The sequence below is a fragment of the Tursiops truncatus genome, chromosome 18, assembly GCF_011762595.2.
Source record: "Tursiops truncatus isolate mTurTru1 chromosome 18, mTurTru1.mat.Y, whole genome shotgun sequence".
Classification (NCBI taxonomy): Eukaryota; Metazoa; Chordata; class Mammalia; order Artiodactyla; family Delphinidae; genus Tursiops; species Tursiops truncatus.
This window is the reverse complement of record NC_047051.1, coordinates 44708539-44732088: the sequence shown is the minus strand read 5'-3', so window position 1 is coordinate 44732088 and position 23550 is coordinate 44708539. Positions and strand designations below refer to the sequence as shown.

Below are 23550 nucleotides of genomic sequence, written 5' to 3'. Positions count from 1 at the left end.
CCTTGAGGCCACTATTTACTGTTTGCTGCACCATTTCCTTAATGGAATGGCAGTTATGTTTGCAGAAACCTTGTAACTACCATTTTTATGTTTTAACTAAAAGCAGTTTTTTTTTTTTTTTTTTTTTTTTTTGTGGTATGCGGGCCTCTCACTGTTGTGGCCTCTCCCGTGTGGAGCACAGGCTCCGGACGTGCAGGCTCAGCGGCCATGGCTCACGGGCCCAGCCGCTCCGCGGCATGTGGGATCTTCCCGGACCGGGGCACGAACCCGTGTCCCCTGCATTGGCAGGCGGACTCTCAACCACTGCGCCACCAGGGAAGCCCAGAGCAGCTTTCTTGAAGAAGTATGATATAGAAATTCGTAAGCTACTGTTAAAAATAGTCATAACCATTTAGTAGTCAATATGAGTGCAGGGAAAGAAACCTTTCTCTTTAAAAATATTTTTCTGATAAACACTGACACATTTCATAATGCAGTAATATTTTTCTAATAATGGCAATATGTCCTTTATGTCTTCATTATGGTCAACTTAATTTGTAAATAGCAAGCTATACTTAAACAATTTGTGAAGTTTAAATGAACATGCAATTACTGGGGTACATTTCGTTTTGGGGTTGATTTTGACAGTGTACTGTAAAAACATAAAAGGAAGGAGGGGAGTAAGGCAAATTAGCAGTTTATTTTACTCCACATATTCGAATGAGTTTCAAAATGTAATTGGAAAAATGATTTACTAATCTCCTTTAGTTGATTTTTCTTTTCTTGCTGTTATGCTGTTATGATTGTACAAAGATTTTCTTTTTTTAGTTATTATTTTGTAGTTTTTATAAAAAAATTACTTCAGAAGTGAAATATACCTACTATTCCATCGTATTGTCTATATCTCTTTTTTTACCATAATTTCCATTGCATTTGAAATTAAGTAATATTAATATGGCATTTCATGTCAATTATTTTAACAGATTTAAATATTTCTAGGATTTAATCAAAGTTAAAATATAATTTATCTTCACCTTTTATTCTGGTTTTGTCTTAAAGATAGTAATAACATGAGTCATCCAAGATGGAAGGGTATGTTTTACCTCCCAGAGGAATTTATGCATGGCCAAACTTTGTTCTTATTAGTAACTGTACAGGCTAAAGTAGAGAAGTTTTGTGAACAGAATTCATGGCCCTTTTTAGAGAACATGTTTGAAACAGGATATTGAAAATAAAGTCCATTGGCCAACTCAGGTCTTTTTACATGATGATGTCAGCAACTATGTTGTGTGATAAAGCTGCAATATTTTCATGACAAAGAAAATTTCATATCCACATCTTTAATAAATGAAGAAGAAAAAAGTGTCCTTACTCAATTCATATATTCCCATCAGAACCTTTTAGCTTCTCTCAAACTGTAAATATTGAGAGTAAGATCAGAATGAAAGTGGTGTTGCATCAAAATTAATCGCTGAAGTTATTACATTGTCTCATGTATCCTGTATTCGGGCTTTTCACACAAAGCTTTGAAGAGCCCTACAGGACCAACCAAATGTAATTGATACAGAATCATTGCTTCACAACAGCTGCAGTAACAAGGTGCTGCAGCTTTTACTTTAATCTACCTTTCTGTCTGAGAGTTTATTATGTTTTTGAATTTATTCTTTTGTAGATCTGGGAGCTATCTTTTTTTATGGAAATTAATCTTTTTAGAAGATTTGTACTCTCTTTTTCAAACACTAATACATTCATTCAAGTATCCTATTATTCAGATCCAGCTGGCTTTTATCTGGTGATATTTACTTCAAAAAGCCAAGCTAAATGGTATCATAGATTAATTCTCAGGGCACAGGAAAGCTTTTTTAGAGAAAAACATGATTTGGTAATTACTTGAAATACCATAATAAAAATCACAGAAAATGTCAAAAATGTATTGTATAATCCTTCATAACAGTAAACTTCAAAAAGTTGTTTCATTGAAAATGTGGTATTCTAAGTCCATCATAATTTTCATTTCAGTCAAACATAACTGGAAAGTTTGCTTGGGGTTCTAATAAACTCTATGATGAATTTTAGGTTTATATTGTTTGTTCACACAAAGCAGTGAAACTTCAAAAGGGACATTATCCACTGCTATCTCTTACATAAATCAAACTGGAAATAAGACACGTTTTACAATTCAATTTAAGATCCCACTGAGACAATAATGTTGCAAGCTGTGCATTTTGCAAAGTAATATAGTAATGTCTAGTTTGCATTTTTGAAAAACCAGATTAATCACACTTTATTGAATATGTTAGAGCAAACCCAAAATTCATCTATTATTAAAAACTTGTGCAACAAACACAAACTATATTTTATACATAAAGGACAAACTCATTTATTCATTAGGATAAAACACTTGGAGTTTGCATTTTGTAACCATGAAAGAAATGACATTTGCTATGGGGGCTGTTTTGAATTTTTAAAAGCAGTCTATGCAGAGTAAGCTGCTTGAAAATGTATTTTAGCACGTTTACCTCGTCTTAAAGCCTCCAGATAAATATAGAATTTAACTTGAAAATTTTGGAGTAAGAAAACAAAAATCATTAAAGTAAATGATATGAGCTATAGAGACATCTTCTACAAATAAAAATCATATTGCGTTTTATTTTACATGTTAGCAACTTAAAATAATATGATCATTTTATGGATTTGATAAGAAAAATAAAATCCTCCTCAGGCAAAATGAAGGATTATCATGCTCTGTGATATTATCAAGCTAAAGAAAATAAGTACTTTTTGCATGTATATATTTGGATGTACAATTTTAATAAGACATTCTATATAGTATTGGAAATCAAAATTTTTATGGCATCATTTAGAAATTATTACCTACATAATATATATTGTTATTTTTGAAGTCAGTATTGAGGAATTCTAGTGAATATAAGAATTGTGAATAGTGAAGAAAAGTGAATAGCAAGAATAGTGGCTAAGGCTGAGATGTATTTTTACTGGTGCATATTTTTCAATGTCAGGATAGTAAACACTGTTTTGCTCTCTACGGATGTGTATAATATTCTATATGATAACAGTTATTGAAGGTGCTACAGAATAGTAATATATATTCTGCACAGAATAGAAGTAGCAATATATTAAAACACATTCCCAGATTAAATTTTTCAATAAAATATTAAAGCCAAACTTGTTATATTTCAGAAACCTTATTATTAAATCATGAATTTGGGGGAATATTTCCTTTTTGTGTCACTCAGAGCATCCCCCCAATTTGCTTTCCTAAGAATTCTACATAACCCATATTCACTGGTAAGCTGTTACCTCCTATTAAGAAAGAGTAAATTATATCTTTTATGTGAAGACTTCCAAACAAGATACACATAGTGTTCCTTTTATTGTGGAAAATCTCTAGAGTGCATATATAAAAGGAATTAGTTTACAAGTCACTGGAGTCAGATATGGGGAAGAGTATGCAGTATATCCTCACTCGATATAATTGTTTTGTCATGTCTGCCTCTGGAAACCAATTTGTTCTTCAGTCATCATCTTAGAAAACTCTAATGATAAAGAACACAATATTTTTTTTTCTATTTTATCAATTTTCCAGTGGCATGAAATATGAGAATCAGGATTCTTGCCCTGGTCATATCAGTGTCGATATGGTGGATGACAGAACTTGGGACGATTATTCCTGATGATAAGTTCCTTTTCCTCCTTCTGACTATCTGATACATCACGTTAATCATATCTTTCCCCTGCCTAAGATGATGATCAAACTCATCATCCTGACATCTGAAAACTTTCATTCTCATCTCCCTACCCTACCTAATTCTTTCTGACTCCTGATGTGTTCCTAATATGTACATTCTCCTCCAGTCAATTGAACTACCCACCTGTCATCCAGATCCACCATTAATGTTTGTCTTTGCTTCATCGCACAGTCCAGGCAATTCTCTCAAGTAGGTGTGCTCTGTGTGGTACAGTGGGAAGGATTTAGGACCACGGGTCAGGCAAATAAGTGTGATCGAGTCCAGCTCTTCACCTGAAGACTTATGCGACCTCAAGCATTTCGTTTTATCATCTTGAACCTCAGTTTCTTCTGCTGTAAAAGGAGAGGATTGTGCTTGATGGTGTTATCTTCTCAGCAAACTCTTCCCAATCTACCCTCCTAACATACATGCTTACACACATATGTCATGTATATGCAAAAATTCTTTCATCCCTATATGACAGATATTTCATTTCATGTGTCATGTCACTTTATTTATTTGCTTATTATTTTTTCTACCCACTTCCCAATGAGAATATAAACTCCCTGAGGATATAGATTTTTATCTGCTTTATTCACTGCTATATTCCCATCGCTTGCAACATTGCCTGGCATGTAGTAAGTGTTTGATATATGTTAAAAGAACGAAAGAATGAATGACTTTTGTGTCTGTTTTGTACTACAACATTCTATGGTTCAAATATATACAGAAAAATAAATTGTATGTTGTGTAGTGATGTTTAAATATAATTTTTTATTCCTTGGCCTGTATACCATAATATTCTTGGTATTTGGTTCTCTTTTTATGATTATATGTTGATATTTTAAAAATTATTTATCTTCTATTTATATTTTTTCTATTTGCTATGACTGCATCATAATCTTAATAGTCTGTGGTTTCTTCCCCTTTCTTTCCAAGATTTTCAATATGCAGTATTAACTTGAATCTTTGGGTAAACAAGAACATGAAATCTTTTTCAAGGCCAGAATTTAAACATATGTTAATATGAACCTGAGTAAATGCACATCATGGAGTGATTTTCAAAAATTATTTTCACAGTCAGTAGAGATTTGACATATTTAAAATTAAGCCTCTATTCTTAACACTTTAAAAATTTATTAGATTTAAAATAGATAACAATATATTGATATAAATATTTCAAATAATCCCACATAGTATTGACACACATAAACCATTAAAAACAAATCACTTTAAAATTTTTGCTTATAGCTGTGTCCATACAATAATTATAATTTTGTGAAAATAGTTCAAATATATAAGGTGCAAAACATATTCCAGATGCTTTTTTGTGAAAAGTAGCTCGTTATAGGAAGCATTAGAACAAAATTTCAAAAAAGAAGCTCTTGAGTAGTTAATTTGTTTTGAAAAATTGTTTAGCCTACTAACTGAAGTCTTAACTAGTTTTTTTAATATATTATTTTAATTAAGAGCAACATTTAACAAGGTGTATTTGCCCAGGTGTTAGGCCAGGTACATCTAAACGAGACCATCTGTGACTGTGGACGATGGTCCTAACATTCCGTGTGAATGATGTGAGAGAATGTACATGATAGAACAGAACAGACTAGAAGTAGAAATGGTGCCATATTTTAATTTTGGAGGAGATATTGAAATTATTCAAGACAAGTTTTTGTGATCACAAAGGAAACTAACAGATCATTATAATTTTTTATTACAGAGTATTTTTGCAGTTAGATAGCTATTTATTGTTCAATAATTAAGGACCCTCTTAGAAGATAATTATTTTTAATAGGTAGAATTCTTTTTACACTGAAAATATTTAAAATACAATAACTTCATTATAGATAAAGATAATTTGGGTAGATGTTATTTTTGTAAGTTCAAGATTTTTGAAAGTTTTATTTATTTAAGTACTTGAGAAAAGATGGTAATTTCATCATTCATCATTTATTTTTCAATAAAGCATGTGTCTTTTTAATATTGATGCTGAGAAAAATTGTTGAAGAAAAGAAAAATAATGAATATGACTGATTTATCCAAATATCAATCACCCTGTGTGGGCGTTTTTTTTTTTTTTTAATTAACATAAAACCTGTGTTTAGCACTCAATTCTGACAACTGAATCATTGGTTCATTAGTTTGGTCAAATCATTAAGTTGGTTGTATTCTCTCATATTTTTCATTGGTGACATTATGGTTATAACAATTGCACTAGATAATTTTTGAAATAAGAAATGAATAGGACTTCCCTGGTGGCACAGTGGTTAAGAATCTGCCTGGCCAGTTCAGGGGAGACGGGTTCGAGCCCTGGTCAAGGAAGATCCCACATGCCGCGGAGCAACTAAGCCCGTGTGCTACAACGACTAAGCCTGTGTGCCACAACTACTGAAGCCCGTGTGCCTAGAGCCCTGCTCCGCAACAAGAGAAGCCACTGCAATGAGAAGACCATGCACCATCACAAGGAGTAGCCCTCGCTTTCCTCAACTAGAGAAAAGCCTGCGTGCAGCAGCAAAGACCCAATGCAGCCAAAAATAAATTAATTAATTAATTTTAAAAATGAATAAAGATGTTTAAGTTTTACTTTATATTGACCCATGAGTGTTGATATTGTCAGAAAGTCAATCCTCATTTCAAAACAGTTTCTAACTATTTCTCTTCTTCTAATTCACATTGTCATACCAATCTAGAAAAGCGTATTGTATCCATTTATTCTTGGGATAAAGATGAATGCTTTTATATTTAATTCCTGAATTGGAATTAAATTAGAAATAAATTTGTCCATATTACTACTCATCTTTCTAAGTATATTTTTATCACCAGCAACTGAAATTTTAGTGGTCATTTTGACCTTGAAAATCTCCTGCTGCGTCTGCCCATGAAAAACTGATGAAAAGTGCTTTGAATAGTATGTCTTCACTACATATAATAGAAGCTATGGAAAGAATGATTTGGTTTTGTATAAACAGTAGCTTTCAACACACCTGCCATCTGCATGTAATCTACCACTAGGATATAATATTATTTCTATGGCCCTTCAAATCTGCTGAGTTCTTTGTGATATGTAGTCCCTTGATTTAAAGCTGCATCTCTCCATAGTGTTCTTAAGGGGGACCTTGTAATTACTGGATATTACAATTATTTGTCATACTATAAGTTGGACTAATGGCACCTTTTCAAACTATGCTTAGTTGTGTCTATTTGGTTTTTTGTCTCTGTTTAGGCTATCTACCTAAGTCGTAGTTAGGATTGTTAAATCTTTAAATCCAATGATAATGTTCTACATTTATTCACTCAGTATTAATTGAGGACCCAACATCTGTCAGGCATTCACGTTGACCATTTTATTTAAAAGAATATTATAGCTTACCAGTAAGTGGGGAGAGTTGAAATTATAAAAATGCATTGATACCCATTAGTGTTAAGAACTTACTGTAGGAGTCATATACCTAATTTTGCTTATTCCTGCTCAGCTTCCTAGGCTTTATTTTTAAGTCATCCAGCTTGGCTTGTTTGGGCCTTATTCTGTGGCTTTCAGTAGAAATACACTTTTAGGAGAAATACCTTTATACTTTCTATACCCTCTTCAAGCATCATGGCTTAATCTCCCACTTACAAATCAAAGACATCCAAATCTTCCTCACTGGGCATCTGCTTTCCTTCCAAATTTCAATGCCATATTTCCAGTGCTTGTTGTCAGTCTCATTTGAGTGATTCTGAAATATCTCATATTCAACAAGTCCAGAATCAAATGGATTTCTATTCATAATGAAACCTGATCTTCCTCATAAAGGTGATTAAAAGCTGGTATTGTGAGTTCAGAATTCCAAGATCTAAATCCCAGGGCAAGTTTAATCAACTTTAATAATACTAATGTGGATCTATCTCAGAGGTTCTAAAGATTCATTGTGATAGTGCATATAAAAGCTGAACATAGTGAGTGACACACTGGAAGCAGATGATACATATTAGATATCATCATTGTCATCACCATTATCACCATCTTCATTGCATCATTAATAATATCACCGTATCCCCAACTGTTAACTAGATACTGAAGTTACCTCTCACATTTTACTCTTTTCATCTCCATTTGTATCCAAATGATTATCACATTCTAAGAAGTTTATTTCTAAAATATTAGACATATTTCCTATTCTTCATCTTCTCTATCTTTTATTCCAGTCAAAGGATAAGATTATGTGCATATATGCTATATCTATCTCTCTTTTCTGTTATAAGCTGGTCAAGGACAAAGGCTATAGCTTATCATTTTTTAATGCCACAGTGAAATTTATCACATGTGAATGTAAGAATTGGTCTGGGTTTGCAACTCTCGACTCAAAAACTGACAGAGTTAGTCCTACTTTGTTAAATGCTGAGGATACAGTGACGAGCAAAAGAGGCATAAGCCTGATCATTTGGTGCTTACGTTAAGAAAAGAAATGTTGGGTCTTTTACTTAATAACAATGGGAAACAGTTGAAGTCCTCTAAGCAGGGGAGTGACAATGTAAGATTTGTACTTAAAAGTAATGATGGTCCTGGAATATGATTACAACAGCAGAGAGCGAAACAAAGTAGAGATAAATCACATTGATGAAATCAACAGGAATTGGACATCCGTGGCACACAGAGAAAGAGGAGGAGATAAAGATGATTCCTAGGTTTGTGGCTTATACAACTATCTGGTGATGTCATTCTTTGAGGCTAACCAGGTTTGGGGAGAAGATAATTTAACACTTAGATCCATGCATATGAGAAATATCAAAAGAATTCCATGAGCCTGTTATCCTACCTATAAGAGTTTTATGCTTTTTAGAAAATTAAATAGCAATTTTGGCTCAAGTGAGAAGATTTTTCAATTTCAACATAAATAATTTGAAATTGAAATGTTATATGAAACACTGGAAGTTAAAACTGATTTCAACTGACCATGAGCAATACTTAAATGTGAACATAAAATTGCTAATATTGTATACCATGGCTTTGAGTACTCTAGTAACAGTATAGAAAGTATATTAACTTGAAATTTTATTTGATGTAATTGTAACCCTATAGGGAAATTGCAATATCTTTAGAGTGGAGAATTTCTAGTTCATTTGTTTGCCTAATGGAAAAATAATTTGATGAGTTAAAATGGGAAGAGGTAGAAATTCATTGACATTGGCTATGAGAAAGGTTAAAAGATGCAGTTAAATTAACATGGACACACTATACCAAACTGCTTTATTCTGAAGAATTTTATGTATTTATTTTAGATTGGAAAGCTTAAATATGTTCCTAGTATTGTTATTTCTACACTGTCCGTAATAGCATTATACTTTAGCTGTAGAAATTAACCTATCTGTTGCAATATCTTAATTTCCACTGAATAGAAACATTTGACTCTTGCTTAGAGTCGTCCATATCAACAAGACACCCAAATATTTAGTCAATACAATTAATGTAGCTACTATTTGTTTCCTATACTGAGTTCTATGTAACTATTTACCAGTCTCAGTCTGCATTTGTTTGTTTTGTTTTGTTTTGTTTGGGGGATCTATTTTACCTCATTAACACTTAGAACATAGTGCTAATGAGTCCAAAGAAAACAACAGCATCAAAAAGCAAAGTGTTTCTGATATAATTATCTTTGTCTTCTCCACATTAAGTATTTAACCTTTTATCTTTATAGTAATGGCCTTCTTTCTTTTATTTTAAGTTCCATCAAAACTTTCTGGAATTTGGTATGAAATAAGGGAAAATATGTAAAATACTGTATTCTTTATATAATAATTTATTCTAATAACTTTCATGAGTTCAAAATCAAGGTTATTTAAATGGACACTGTTGTCTATTTTTAGTTTCCTAATTCTGTTCCAGTTTTCCATGATTCCTCAAAGATTCTCAGTGTAATTGTTTTTAATAATATCTGCCTGTTCTTCAAGTATCCATTTATGTAGCCCATCTGACATTAATGAATTGAACTTCAGCTCTGATTTTACAATTTGCTTCTTATTCTTGCAAGTTAGTCATTAGCCATAGCAAATAATATTCAAGCAAAATTTTAAAAATAAACAGTTCTGATTTCCAGTATTTCGTGTGCCACTTTGTGCAACAGCTTAACTTATGCTACTTTCAACAACACTGTGGAGTATGTAAGGCAATAGAAGTATCTCAACTTGATGAAATTTAGCTAATATCATAGTTCTGCTGAGTCCAGGGACACTGATAGCACCAGTATTATATTATCACCATTACATATAAAATAAAATGTTTCAAAACAGTTCTGCATTCAAAAGAAAACAACACAGGTAAAATAGAAACCTCCTTGTATGGCAAGAGTTTTAAATTTCTAGTTAACAAATATGTAACACTCAGAGTTAGGTTTAGTTAATGACAGACAACTAAAGAAAATGCCTATTTCTGGGAAAGTAACATGTTTTCCTAAATGACTCATATTTATTGGCAGTGGGATAGTTAGAATTCATGACAATATTATTCTTTCTCTCTAAGAAAAAATAGCACTTCCAAATCAAACAGGATATGTGTGCAAATATAAATTTTAAACTCTGGAAATGGCCTGCTCTGTGGACATTATTGTGCAATACCAATTAGGAGGTGTTTGTGCTGTTTTCTTTGCTAAACCACTGTACTTAAACTGGAACATTTTAAATTGTTACCCAATTAATAGTACCCTTTACAGATTGCTTCTTCCTCATTTTAAAATAAAGCAATTTGATAAAGTTGAACCAAAACACCAGAAGATTTCAGTGTTTCTACTTGCTAAAGTAGATCACTGAGCTCAGATTGTTATCCAGAAAAAGATTTAAAAGATTACATTATAGTAATTCATGAAAGGACTGTTTCTCCTATTTATGCAAAGTACTAGTATTACTGCTGACGTTTCCTATCCCATTTTTTATTAGGGTGAAGTTTATCCTCTAAAAGACAATAACTTGTTTATTCTCACCTACCGCTGAAGTAACAGCTGAACATCTGTAGCATCTGAGACTAGTATTTACTTTTCCTTAGCAGTCTTGATTCCATTGTTAAGATGGCATTCACATCCTTCTAAGTGGTCTCCAATGGTATGGAGTAAATGCCCGCTCTTGCCATCATTTTCATTGTAAACGAATCTTGACAATGTCAGGTTCCCGTCACAGTCTATCAGTGTCACTCACTAAACTGTGGTGTGACCGTTAGTCCCTTTGAGATTTGCCTCCTTTATCAGGGTCAGCCTGTGGGAAAATCTGAACAAATAGTTACATATCAACTAGGTATAAAAGATAATGACATTTAAATATACTTTTACTATTTTAATGCATGGTGGTTTAAAAGGCATTTCTTTTCTACAGATCACTTTAACTTTGTGTTTGATTACTTTACATGCACTCTGTCCAAAATTCATTAAAAAATATACAGTGGCCTTCTCTTTTGGAACCTATTACTTATTGGCTATGTTTAGGATTCAGTAATAAATGTAATTATTTGGGCTAGGATTTTAATCAGTACCACTGATATACATACCCATAGTTTTTTTTTTTTTTTAATTAAAGAGAAACAGTAACAATATCCTTACCCAAAGCAGTTTTCATTTCCTTTCCTACATAAAAATTGTGTTCCAAAAAATGATCTTCTTTCTTTTATTAATGATTATCTCCACATTTAATCATTCTTTATTTTTTTTATGTAATCTTTTTTTTTGAACTTCTGTCTCAATTGAAAAAGTTTCAGTTGATTTGTGAAATAACATTTCAAATGTTGAGCATTCATATTTCTTTCCCTTTCTATCAGTTTTTTACAGGAATCAGTTACTAAAATTCTACTTATAATATAGTCATATTTGTTTTTGGTTCTACTGAATATGCTATGTAACAAGATATTAAATAGAAATTTTCCTCTGGTTCCACACAAGAACAAAAGGGACCAAGTACTTCTCAATTTAAAAAAAGTAAATACCAATCAGTACTTATTAATAGCAGCTGAACCAGAGTTGCTATCTTAACTATCACTCCAGACTCCACAGACGGTCTCTTCCTCCATTTATAAGAGGGGAAGACCAACACAAGGGAGGAGATTCGGAGAAAACATTGTAGTGAAAAGACAGCACTTAATGGAGGGAGCTATGGCTTAGTGATTCCTTTTTGATAGTACTTCCTCACCACCAAGTTCAGGGAGAGGAGTTTCAAGAGAATTACTCAATGATTACAGATGCCTCCACCTCATTTCATAGCTGGATGTCTGCTTTGGTGTGAACTGCTGATCTGCTTTCTGTACATGTTTGAGCAAGGGGAGAAAGTATTGAGGAGAGGTGACAGAATAGAGAGTGGACATCATCAGAACAAAAGGACCCACACCAGAAGGGCCTTAGTTTCAAGAGACCATGGCAGTTTGGGGAGCTTAGAAGAGCAGGAAGCTGCAGGAGATTTCCATTGTCAGGGACTTGTGCAGTTAGGAAGCTCCCCTGGAAGACCCCGTTAATGATCATTACTTGGCAGGGAATACTTGGCATTTAGGCACCTTCCACCTGGGAGATGTCAATGGCCAATAGGCATAGCCATAGAAGCAACAGTGCAGGGAGGACTTGAGCAGGAACTGGTTGGATGGGAGACTTTCACCCTCCCACCCAAGAGAATAGATGGAAAAGCTGTCCAAGCCCCTCTGTCTTCCAGCTCCCTAGGCCCTAGGGCTGGCAAGTGGTGATGGAGATGAGGATGCAGAGAGTGGTGTTAAGTAGAATGGATTTTCTTATACTCAAAATCTGCTCAAGGTTATTAAGGGGCAGAGGTATGCCTTAACAGAGCATATCTGAAGGCAGTAATTAGAGGAAAAATTAAGCTAGTTTATATTTGTTATCCATCAGTTCTAACTGTTTGAGAACCTGTTTACCTTTAAAGTAGGAATGGCTTCAAAATTTAAGGGTTTCGGGCTCCCCTGGTGGCGCAGTGGTTGAGAGTCCGCCTGCCGATGCAGGGGACATGGGTTCGTGCCCCGGTCCAGGAAGATCCCACATGCCGCGGAGCAGCTGGGCCCGTGAGCCATGGCCGCTGGGCCTGCGCGTCCGGAGCCTGTGCTCCACAACGGGAGAGGCCACAGCAGTGAGAGGCCCGCATACCGCAAAAAAAAAAAAAAAAAAAAAAAAAATTTAAGGGTTTCTCCCCAAAGTAGTCTATTTCTCTGTTTATAACCTGATCCATCATAAAATATGTATCATAAAATACCATAAAAATATAAAATGGAAGGATACAAAATATAGTCTGAGCTCAGAAAAAGACTAAGATAGTCCACCAAGCTATTTACTTTTTCAGAACCTACGACTGTTTTAAAGTTGGGGGTGCAGAGGATGTAAGCAGGGAACGTCCCATACCTATTCCTTATGAATCAGAATTTCAGTTACACTGAACCTTAAAATCACCTTGCTTGTCCCTGAGAAATACACATCTTTTACAGGAAAGGAAACCTAAACACACACAATTACTTTTTGTATATAAGTTCCATATATTTGCATATATAATTATAGATATATTCTTACTATCGGTATAATTAGGCAGAGTAAATAAACTGTTTCAGATTATATAAATGCATAATTAATAGCTTTTAGCTAGAGACAAAACAGGTAATCAGGTGTTAATTTCAATTTTTCCTCTTGTGTTCATGTGCCCACTTACATCTGTTTGCTGTAAGATGGTACATTTGTTAATTCTCACTCCACCAAAATCACACCATTGCATGAGGAGCTGGCCTTCCTGATGCTTGTGGTTACACTACTTAACTTCATCATGTAACAGCTGCCTGTGTGTTCTGCCGTCAGTCAGAGCACAGATTTATTTCCACCCGTGTAAACAGGTGTCTAGCCTGAGATTGTTCCCATGCTTCTCCACAATATGTGTTTAGGACTAGGTGTGGGAGATCCTCTCTCCCTTTAATCCTTACCTCCAACACATTGAAATATGGATATAGAGTCTAGATAATCAAACAGCTGGATGCGCTGAATCTTTTCATGAGCTCATGACCAATTTCCTTGGTTCAAAACCATTTTATATATTTATCAAATGTCTGAGTTTTTGCATACACATCTCTATCCCCTATTATAGAGTATGTTCTTTAAGGATACTAGGGCTAGATCAAGTTTGTCTTTTTATTCCATTGTAAAGTCAAAGAAATGGTAGGATTCTACAGGAATGGAAGAGGAGAAAAGAATCAATTCTTTTCTGTTTCTCTGTAACTCTCCTTACCAACTGTTAGAACTTTTCTTATATGCGAAATCTGCTGTCTCCTGTAAGTTTTCATGCAGTCATAATAATAAGCTTTAATCTTAAAGGTGTATGTGTGTATGCATGTTTGTGTGTAGGCTCACACATAGATACTGGCTTATATCAAATATATTGGCTTAAACCAAAGCACTTGAAATTATACATTTAATAACTATGGGCATGTCTTGTTCTGAAGTGGCCTATTTTCAATACTTATTTATTCATGTTAATAGAGGAGAAGGATGTTATAAATTAAGCAAAACTCACTTACAACTGACTTGGTTATATATTGTATATTTTTCATTGATATAAGAGTGAAATTGAAGTATATTGGGAAAATGGCTTTTCCTGTTTATTAACTGGTAATCTAGATGTAAATAAAAGAAATTGGCTCAATTGGACAGAGAAACAAAAGTAGATAATAGGTATAAGCAGAACTCAAACTCAATCCAAAATAATGAATATGAATATTTTTCCCTCCTCCATATATTAGTTAATATTTGTTAACCTCAAAAATGCAATCTACTATGAAAATGTAATCCTTGGATATTTTAAATGAAATATAAAGAGAAAATTATCTATTATTTATAAATTTCCAATGCAGTTCCCATATTCAATACCATTTATTCCAAAGTGTTATTTCTATATCCAAATAGTTGGTGATTATGCTTTAACTCTTGTTTTAAATGATAACATAAAAAGTAAATATGAAAGGAAGAATTTTGCATATACTTTGATAAAGGCAATATAAAGTGAAAATGTTTAAAACGTTTTGTCACTGAATGCTTTCTTGACATAATATGTTCAAAAAATTTTATATACTTACAGCTTTTGCATGTTTGACTAGGACCTTGGTATAAAGCGTCAAAAAAGTCACAAGTAGAGAAATAAGCTGTATAAATTTGTGAATATAGAAATGAACTTTTATATCATAGTGTAGGAGCAAGCTGGAGAGATTGCTTTTATGTGAGTCATTTCTGTATGAAGCTATAAACTTTTTTTTTAGCCAAAAGCTGTCCTGGTTTCTTGTAAAATAATAAAGATATCCATTTTAATTGATTCTCTTCATTGTTTAATAAAATTGCTTTGTCTGATTGCTGAAGAATTTGAATTGAGTTTTCATTACCCACTTCTGAACAATTTACTCTAAGATCCAGACAGTATTGAGCTAATGAGTTTGAATTTATATTGAACTTTAACTGTCTTCCTGAAGTAAATGGAAAAAAAAATCATGGCAGCAACTAAGTATTCTTCATGAAAAACTATGTCTTAGAGATTTTACAATGAGGCTTTTAATAGAGCTAAAACATTTAAATTGGAGTTTTACCTACTTTGCTGTTTCTAAGCATATTATATGAAAATACGGTTTCTTTTCCTTTTTTAAGAAATGAAAACTCATAAGCTGACAGGGATATTACAGAAACTTTCTTTCAAGTGGGCAGTTTGTATAGTCAACAGATTCAGTTAAACAATAAATTAATGGTAAAATAATTTAATCTGAGAACATGCCTAAATTGAAATGATATATAAAAACCTTCCAAGGAGTACCCTATTAAGGTGTTTCAAGATCTGTTTAATCTGGGACGTGGCCATGATGTTGAAATACACGCCCTTAAAGGTACTGTTCTGACTTTGGCACCTGTATTGCCACCGTCATAAACCTAAGTTTCTCTGCAGTTGAAAACAAGAGATACATTTATTGATTCACACACATTTAATTTATTGCTTTGATATTATTATCTTTTGTAAATGATCTTTGTGTTCCCTGGAGCATGTCTAACCAAGCTGGGCATTTAATGATTCTATGTTTAGGATTTTCTGTGGAATTAAATTAGGAACTTTAACTCTGAAGGGTGACTGGGATTCTATTATACAAGGATGACTTTGGGTTCTATAACTATCAGTGTGCTTCAGTTCCAAGAAGTAATTAATTCTCTAGGTATATAATAGAATCTATTTTATATTAAGTTGGTTAGTCAAACAGGAGTAGACTTCATAAATAGGCTACCTGTTGTAAAAATGTTATTTTTCAGAAAATTTGAGACTGTATTTAAGAAATAGAAAAACAAAAGGAAAATATGGTTTAGGGGAAATTTACTTACTTGAGCTTATTTCCCAAGAAATCACTGAGCCAATCTCCAAATGTGATATATATTTTTTTCACATCTTTATTGGAATATAATTGCTTTACAATGGTGTGTTAGCTTCTGTTGTATAACAAAGTGAATCAGCTATACATATACATATATCCCCATATCCCCTCCCTCTTGTGCGTCCCTCCCACCCTCCCTATCCCACCCCTCTAGGTGGTCACAGAGCACTGAGCTGATCTGCCTGTGCTATGCGGCTGCTTCCCACTAGCTATCTATTTTACATTTGCTAGTGTATATATATCCATGCCACTGTCTCACTTTGCCCCATCTTCCCCTTCCCCCTCCCCGTGTCCTCAAGTCCATTCTCTACGTCTGATATGCTTTTTAAAACCTCATTTCCAATTATTCATTAGAAGATTTGGAATAATATTGTATCCAAATAATTGATATTCATTCCCCACAGGCAGCAGTGAAGGTTCTTGGGAAAAGGAAACACTGTACTCTTCCCCACCCCGGGGATCTCAGGCTTCTGTTACCTGCCCCCGCATACCTAGAGCACTTAGCCTTCCAGTCAGTCATCCTCTCCGCCATCTTCAGCAGAGCCACCTTCTGCCAAGTTGTACGATGGCATTTTTTAGCACTAAAAATGAAAGTTGCAAAGAATAAAAAAATCTAATGATCAGATAGTGAAATATAGGACATAGTAGATAGGTACACTACATTTAGACAGCTAAACGTGATAAAGAAAACCATAGTATTTTAAACAAGAATTAGACTGATCAGAAGAATAATGTAGCAAAGAACTGTTTGTATTAAACACAAATGAAAAGTGGTGAGTGATAAAACATGGCACCAAACTGGCTAGCTTTAAGCCTAATTTCCCTAAGTGATAAGTGGGTACTGTTGCATGCAAAGAGGACAAATATTTTTCCTTTGACTCTCATTATTAGAACATTTTATAATGCTTCAATTTTCAATGATTTATATCCTTAGCCATTTTAATTAATGATATATACCATGTTTCATTGTTTTACTTGAATAGAGAAATGATGATATATGTGTATTTTTTACAGGACTGGAACTGCCTTTTATGATGATGCCCCACCCTCTAATTCCTGTCAGCCTACCTCCAGCATCTGTCACCATGGCAATGAGCCAGATGAACCATCTCAGCACCATTGCCAATATGGCGGCAGCAGCACAAGTTCAGAGTCCCCCATCCAGAGTTGAGACATCTGTTATTAAGGTAATTGTTTAATTACATGATTGATTTGCCTTAAGCCAAAATCATCTTAAGCCACCATCACTCAATCCATTTTTCTTACTCCACAAGTAGTTCTAACTCTAAAAAGCTAAGCGATAGTGAATAGATTATGAGAAAAAAAAGTCACTTATAGTAATTAGAACCAGGGGTACAGTATTTAGGCAGTATTAGGCTAACTTGAAGTTCTCTATTATATCTACTAAGGGAGAGATGAACATAGCATTTTAAATGATATACTTCAAATTGTGTGTATGTGCTTATATGCATGGTTGTGTTTGTGTTTGTGTGTATGTGTGTATGTGTGTGTGGTGTTATGAGCCATAAGGTGTGGGAAATGGTATCTGATTTGTTTTCAGAAGACCAGAAGGGTTAAATTATGGTTCTGCCACTTAACTAGCTATGTCACCTTGGGCATGTAGCTAAATCTTTCTGATTATTTCTACACTAAAAAAATGCGTAATACAGTGTGGGTGTAAAAACTAAATGAAATAATAAAATTGAAATTTTTTGTAAATTCAAAAATACACAGTAAGTGGAAGATAACATTACTGTTATACAGGTATCACATATGTGTATATATACACACTTCTCTGGCTCTCTCTGTATATGTGTGTGGGGAGGTATGTGTATACTTTTAAATATGTGTGTGTGTATACTTTTTCATTCATATTATTTTATAATGTATATTTAAATCAAAGTACTTTATTTATTTATTTATTACTGGAGTATAATTGCTTCACAATGCTGTGTTAGTTTCCACTGCACAACAAAGTGAACCAGCTACATGTATACATATATCCCCTCCCTCTTGGACCTCCCTCCCACCCACCCCATCCCACCCATCTAGGTCGTCACAGAGCACCGAGCTGAGCTCCTTGTGCTATACAACAGGTTCTCACTAGCCATCCATTTTACACATGGTAGTGTATATATGTCAATCCCAGTTTCCCAATTCATCCCACCCTCTCCTTCCCCCTCTGTGTCCACCCATCCATCCTCTACTTCTGCGTCTCTATTCCTGCCCTGAAAATAGGTTCATCCGTACCATTTGCATTGTCAGAATAGATTATTAATTTTTAAACTAAGTAAAAGATACCTCATGCTGCATTATCCGTATTTGACATAATTATTATCTTGTTTTTCTGAATATAATACATGTGAGTTTAGGGGAGTCTCTGGAGCATATTTTACATAAAAGGCCTTGTTACAATTCTTATTCATTGCTGGTGGTAATGCAAAATGGTATGGCCATTTTAGTAGATGGTTTGGTGGTTTCTAATGAAACTAAACATACTCTTACCCTACAACCGTATAATTTTTATCAAAAGGAGTTGAAAATTTAGGTCTATACAAAAATTTGTCCATGGGTATTTATAGCAGCTGTTTTCATAATTGCCAAAATTTGGAAGCAACCAAGATGCCTTTCAAGAGGTGACTGGATAAAAAAATTGTGTACCTCCATGTGCGATGACTTTGTTGTTTGCCATTTGTGACAATGTGGTTGGGCCTGGAGGGTATTATACTTAGTGAAATAAGTCAGACAGAAAAAGACAAATACTGTATGTTTTCACTTATATGTGGAATCTAAAAAATAAAACAAATGAACAAATAGAACAGAAACAGATTCACATATACAGAGAACAAACTAGTGGTTACCAGAAGGGAGAGGGTTGGGAGGGAGGGTCAAAATAGGTGAAGGGGATTAGAGGTACTGAACTACTAGGTATAAATAAGTAGGCTACAAGAATGTAATGTACAGCACAGAAAATATAGTCAATATTTTGTCATAACTTTGTATGGAGAGTAATCTATAAAAATATCGAATTACTGTGTTGTACGCCTGAAACTAACATTGTAAGTCAGCTATACTTCCAAAAACTGAATTAGCATTTGTTAAGTGAGTGAGCCATGATTCAACAACAGACCACAAGAAAAAATGAAATAGAGAAGTTTATTACTCACAGGTCATGGAGGAAGTACTTGGCATGCCTCAGGGGACCAGACAGGGGGGTCAAGGCAGAGTGCAGACAGAGAGAACAAGGCAGGACCTGAGGCAAATGGCTTTATTAGGAACCATGGGTGGGGTATTTCAGGATTTCCAGGCTGGGGCTGGATTGGTCAATTCAAACCAAAAGAGTAGGGTTTTGGTAAGTCTCCCAGGGGTCTTATTTAAGAAGACTGTTGATCACAAGGGCTTTTGGGGAAGTCATACCAGGGACTTACATTTGCTTATGACTTTGGCTGCTGTCTAGAGCATGCACTTGCATGAAGGGGGCTAGTGTCAGTTTAAGGTCCCTGTAGGCCACGTGGTCAAACAAAATGGATGCTGAAGCAGCAATACCACAGAGTAGCTTAGCTGAATTCTCACCACCATACAATGGAATATTATTCAGAGCTAAAAAGCAATGAACTATCAAGCCATGAAAAGGTATGGAGGAAACTCAAATGCCCACTGCTAAGTTGAAGAAGCTAGTTTGAAAAGGCTACACACTGTATTGTTTCAAGTGTAGGACACTTTGGAAAAGGCAAAACTATGGAGATCCTAAAAAGATCAGTGGTTGCTAGTGGGTGGGAATAGAGGATGAAAAGATGGAGAACAGGGGGTTTTTAGGGCAATGAAAGTACTCTATATGGTATTATTGTGATGCATTCAAGTCATTATACATTTTGTAAAGACCCTGTCATTACTTATATAGAAAGTTGAATAATATGCAAGTAGGAATTTTTCATATAATAATACTCTATAAACAAAGATGTGTACTTGCTCCTTAAATAATTTTCGGAAGAATCCTTACCAGAGGAAAATAACAAGAAATATCACAGGAGGCCAAGCTCAGCTACCAAAATATTCTTTCCTGAGAGAATGCCACTGAATGCTACATTGTCATCAGTGAGGGAACCGATTTATTTATCAAGATATCGATTCAATTTATGATCAATTTTGATAATAGTTATTACTGAGAATTCAACATTCTCATTGTCTCACTCATTCGAAGCAGTGTTTAGTAAACTCATATGATACATATTAATTAAACTTAATTCAGGGGAAATTTTTATTTTCCCCAAAGAAAATGGTTGACTCTTATGTCACTTTAAAGAGTAAGGGGCCCAAGTGGGTAATTAGAATAGAGCCTACAAGTTTGTTTGCCTGAAAAGATTCTAAATATGAAGGCCAATTAAAAGTGAAATGTTAAATACCAAAGATTTACCCCCACTGGAAGAAATGATAAAACAAGAGAAAATAGGCTTTGAGGGATGGTCCATATGCAGGAATGTGCTATTTACATTTTTTGACAGTAATGACAAGAATTAAAATTAAAACTCAACCCAAATGAGAATAGCAAAAAGAATTTGTAGGACAGAAGAAAAGCAAAAACATAGCTCTCAGAGTTACAAGCTTAAAAAAATGTTTTGTTATCTATTTCTACGAACTAAAGGAACTCCAATGATTTTCTTATAAACCTATTTATGAAAATGTACCTACCAGTTCAAGCAGTAGAGCAGGGTCTGCAAGCTGCTGAACTTGGGTAAAACCTACGCTGCTGTCAGTTTTTGGATGGACCATGAATTAAGAATGATTTTACATTTTTAACTGGTTGGAAAAAAAATCAAAAGAAGAATAATCCTTCATGACACATGAAAATTATATGGAATTCAAATTTTAGTGTCCATAAATAAAGTTTTCTGGATATTAGCCACACTCTAATTTACATAATGTCTATGGTACTTTCAAATACAAAGGCAGTGTTGAATAAAATATTTGCTAGCTAGCTTTTTATAGGAAAATTTTGCTAATCCTTGAGTTCTGATTAACTCAAACCCATGTGGATCTTAGGCTGTGGTAAATGGAAGCAGCACAAACTAAACTGTCAAACACCATAAAGCCATAGGATTTGGCATTGAAAGGAAAAGAAATTAAAAGCATTGAGGAAAAGAAAATTATATAGGTGAGGACAGTACCACCATGACATTGTTATTTACTTTAAATGCAAGCCTCCATGACAGTCTGCTAAAGTACTGAATTTAGATTTTCTCTGGTTGATTGTCTTGGACTACTGTAAATATTTTAGTAAGGTAACTTCGAGGAGGGAGGAAAAGGACATATACTGTTTATACAATAATAATTCTACCTTAAATCCCAAATAGCTAAATGTCTAAGATTATATTAAATCATTAGACATTCTGTATTAGTCTATTATGTATCAGTGAAACCCATACACTTTTACTGTTTAATATTCATAGAACATGAAGAGTCATAGGCTTGGGATGTTAGGTGTTTTGTAATCCAGCTCCCTCCGTGGTGGAGAAAGCATTCCTGCATCCTCTCTACCCATTTTTATATATCTATTTTATAGAAGGCCTATTCTATTTTCAGCAAATTTAAGAGTGTGAAGGTATTAATTGATCAAATTAAAATTTTCCTCTCAATAGCTTCTACTTTAACTTTATTTTCTTGGAAAAAATGTCTCCTAATTCTTCTGCGTTCTATTTAAATATTTAAGTCCTCTGCTATAGTACCTGTGGTGTTTCTTTTTTCCAGACCAAAATTCTAATTTCTTCTGACAATTTTTCATCAAGCCTCTTGGTTGACCTTCCTTTTCTTAAATAAGCCCCCTCCTCACTACCCCTCTCCTGCATATTACTCTAGAAGTGAACCCATCAGTGAAGAGACCAGAACTAACATAAACCTCAGTTTGGACAATAGTTTATAAATTTAGTCATAGTTCATAACTATTTTTGCTAGTTGAATGTGTGACTCGGTAAATCTCATGCATTTTTGACATGAAATTCTACTAAGCCAATTCTTTATCTTTTACTTGTATTAGGAATTTGCATTTATCCATATTAATTTTTTTTTATTTTCCAGTCTATTGATTTAGGCTCTTTAGATATTCTTGAGTGTTAATATTCCAAACTATCATATTAGCTATTTATACCATCTTTGTATCATTTCCAAATTGTAAAAGGATTGTATTACTTTAAATCACTGAGGAAAATAAACAGTATAAATCAAGAGATCAATTCCTCTTGTCATTAGAGATTTTCTAATAGGCTGAAATGTTCTACTAATTGGTTCTCTTTGGGAATCATTCATCAAGTAACCCCAAATCCCCCTGAATGAATCAATATTTTTCTCACTTTTATTTAATAAATTCACAATGATATCATAAGGATTTTTAAAAAATGGTTCTTTCTGAAATAAAAAGAAAATTAAAAAGAAGCAAGACAACATATTTTAGTGGTTTAAAACATGGATTCTGGAGGAAGACTTCCTGGGTTTATATTCCAGCTCTGCCATCTCCTAGTCTTATGACCTTGTAAAAGTCACTTAATATCCCTGTCTTTGTTTCCTTTTCCGTACAATGGGGATTATATCATTATTACCTCATCAGGTTGTCATAATGAGTAAATTAGTATTTATAAAATCATTAGAAGACTTTCTATAGTGACATTATCTTCATATTATCACTGGTTTATTTCCCCCCCAAGTATTCACAATCTTCTGTTTAAAAATAAGTTCTAGAATTTTATAGGGAATCTGTGTCAGGCTTTTGAAATATAGTTGCAATTATATAGTAAGACCTCTCTCTCTGTCTCTCTCACGCTCTTTTGCTTGTTCAACCCTTTTCACCTAACAAAAGTAGTGTATTTTGCTTTTGGTGGGTTTGCTAGTTCAGTAGTATATAAAGCAGACTTTTAAATGTATTTTTTTTCCAGATTTCACTTTTCTTTAGTGATAATATGGAATTGTTTTTGAGAAATTTGGCAACATTCATATTATTCTACATTACTGAATAATCTTTCCTCACATGCCACATTACAGCATTTTTCTGAGAACAGGGAATATGACTTAACTTTGTTAGTTTTCTCTGCCAATCTGCTGTTTTGTGTGTGTGTGTGTGAGTGTGTGTGTGTGTGTGTGTGTGTGTGTGTGTGTGAGAGAGAGAGAGAGAGAGAGAAATAGAGATTGTTTATGACATTCTCATTTAAAGAATTAAACATTGAAAAAAATTTTAAATACAATGTATACATTTTCCATTCTCTAATACTTTTTTTCAAAACAGGTCCCTAAAATGCTATATCAGTAAATAGGACTTTACTTGCATGAAGTTCAAAATGTTTAAAGATCATAAAAACTAGAACCAGAGTAACCAGATTCTTGAAGTAGATTAAAAAATCTTACAGCAATGTCATTTACCTCATGTTTGCTTTGGAGTACAGAATAGTT

The 23550-nt window shown here is 33.9% G+C and overlaps 1 protein-coding gene across 3 annotated transcripts in view; it reads left to right on the top strand.

Moving 5' to 3' along the window:
• DACH1 (dachshund family transcription factor 1) overlaps positions 1 to 23550 on the top strand; it is a 417765-nt gene that overhangs the window by 267051 nt on the left and 127164 nt on the right. For all 3 annotated transcript variants that reach the window (XM_073795289.1, XM_033843676.2, XM_073795288.1), the window contains exon 4: positions 17131 to 17303. In XM_073795289.1, the coding sequence (XP_073651390.1) occupies positions 17131 to 17303 (173 nt within the window). The remainder of the gene's footprint in view (positions 1 to 17130; positions 17304 to 23550) is intronic.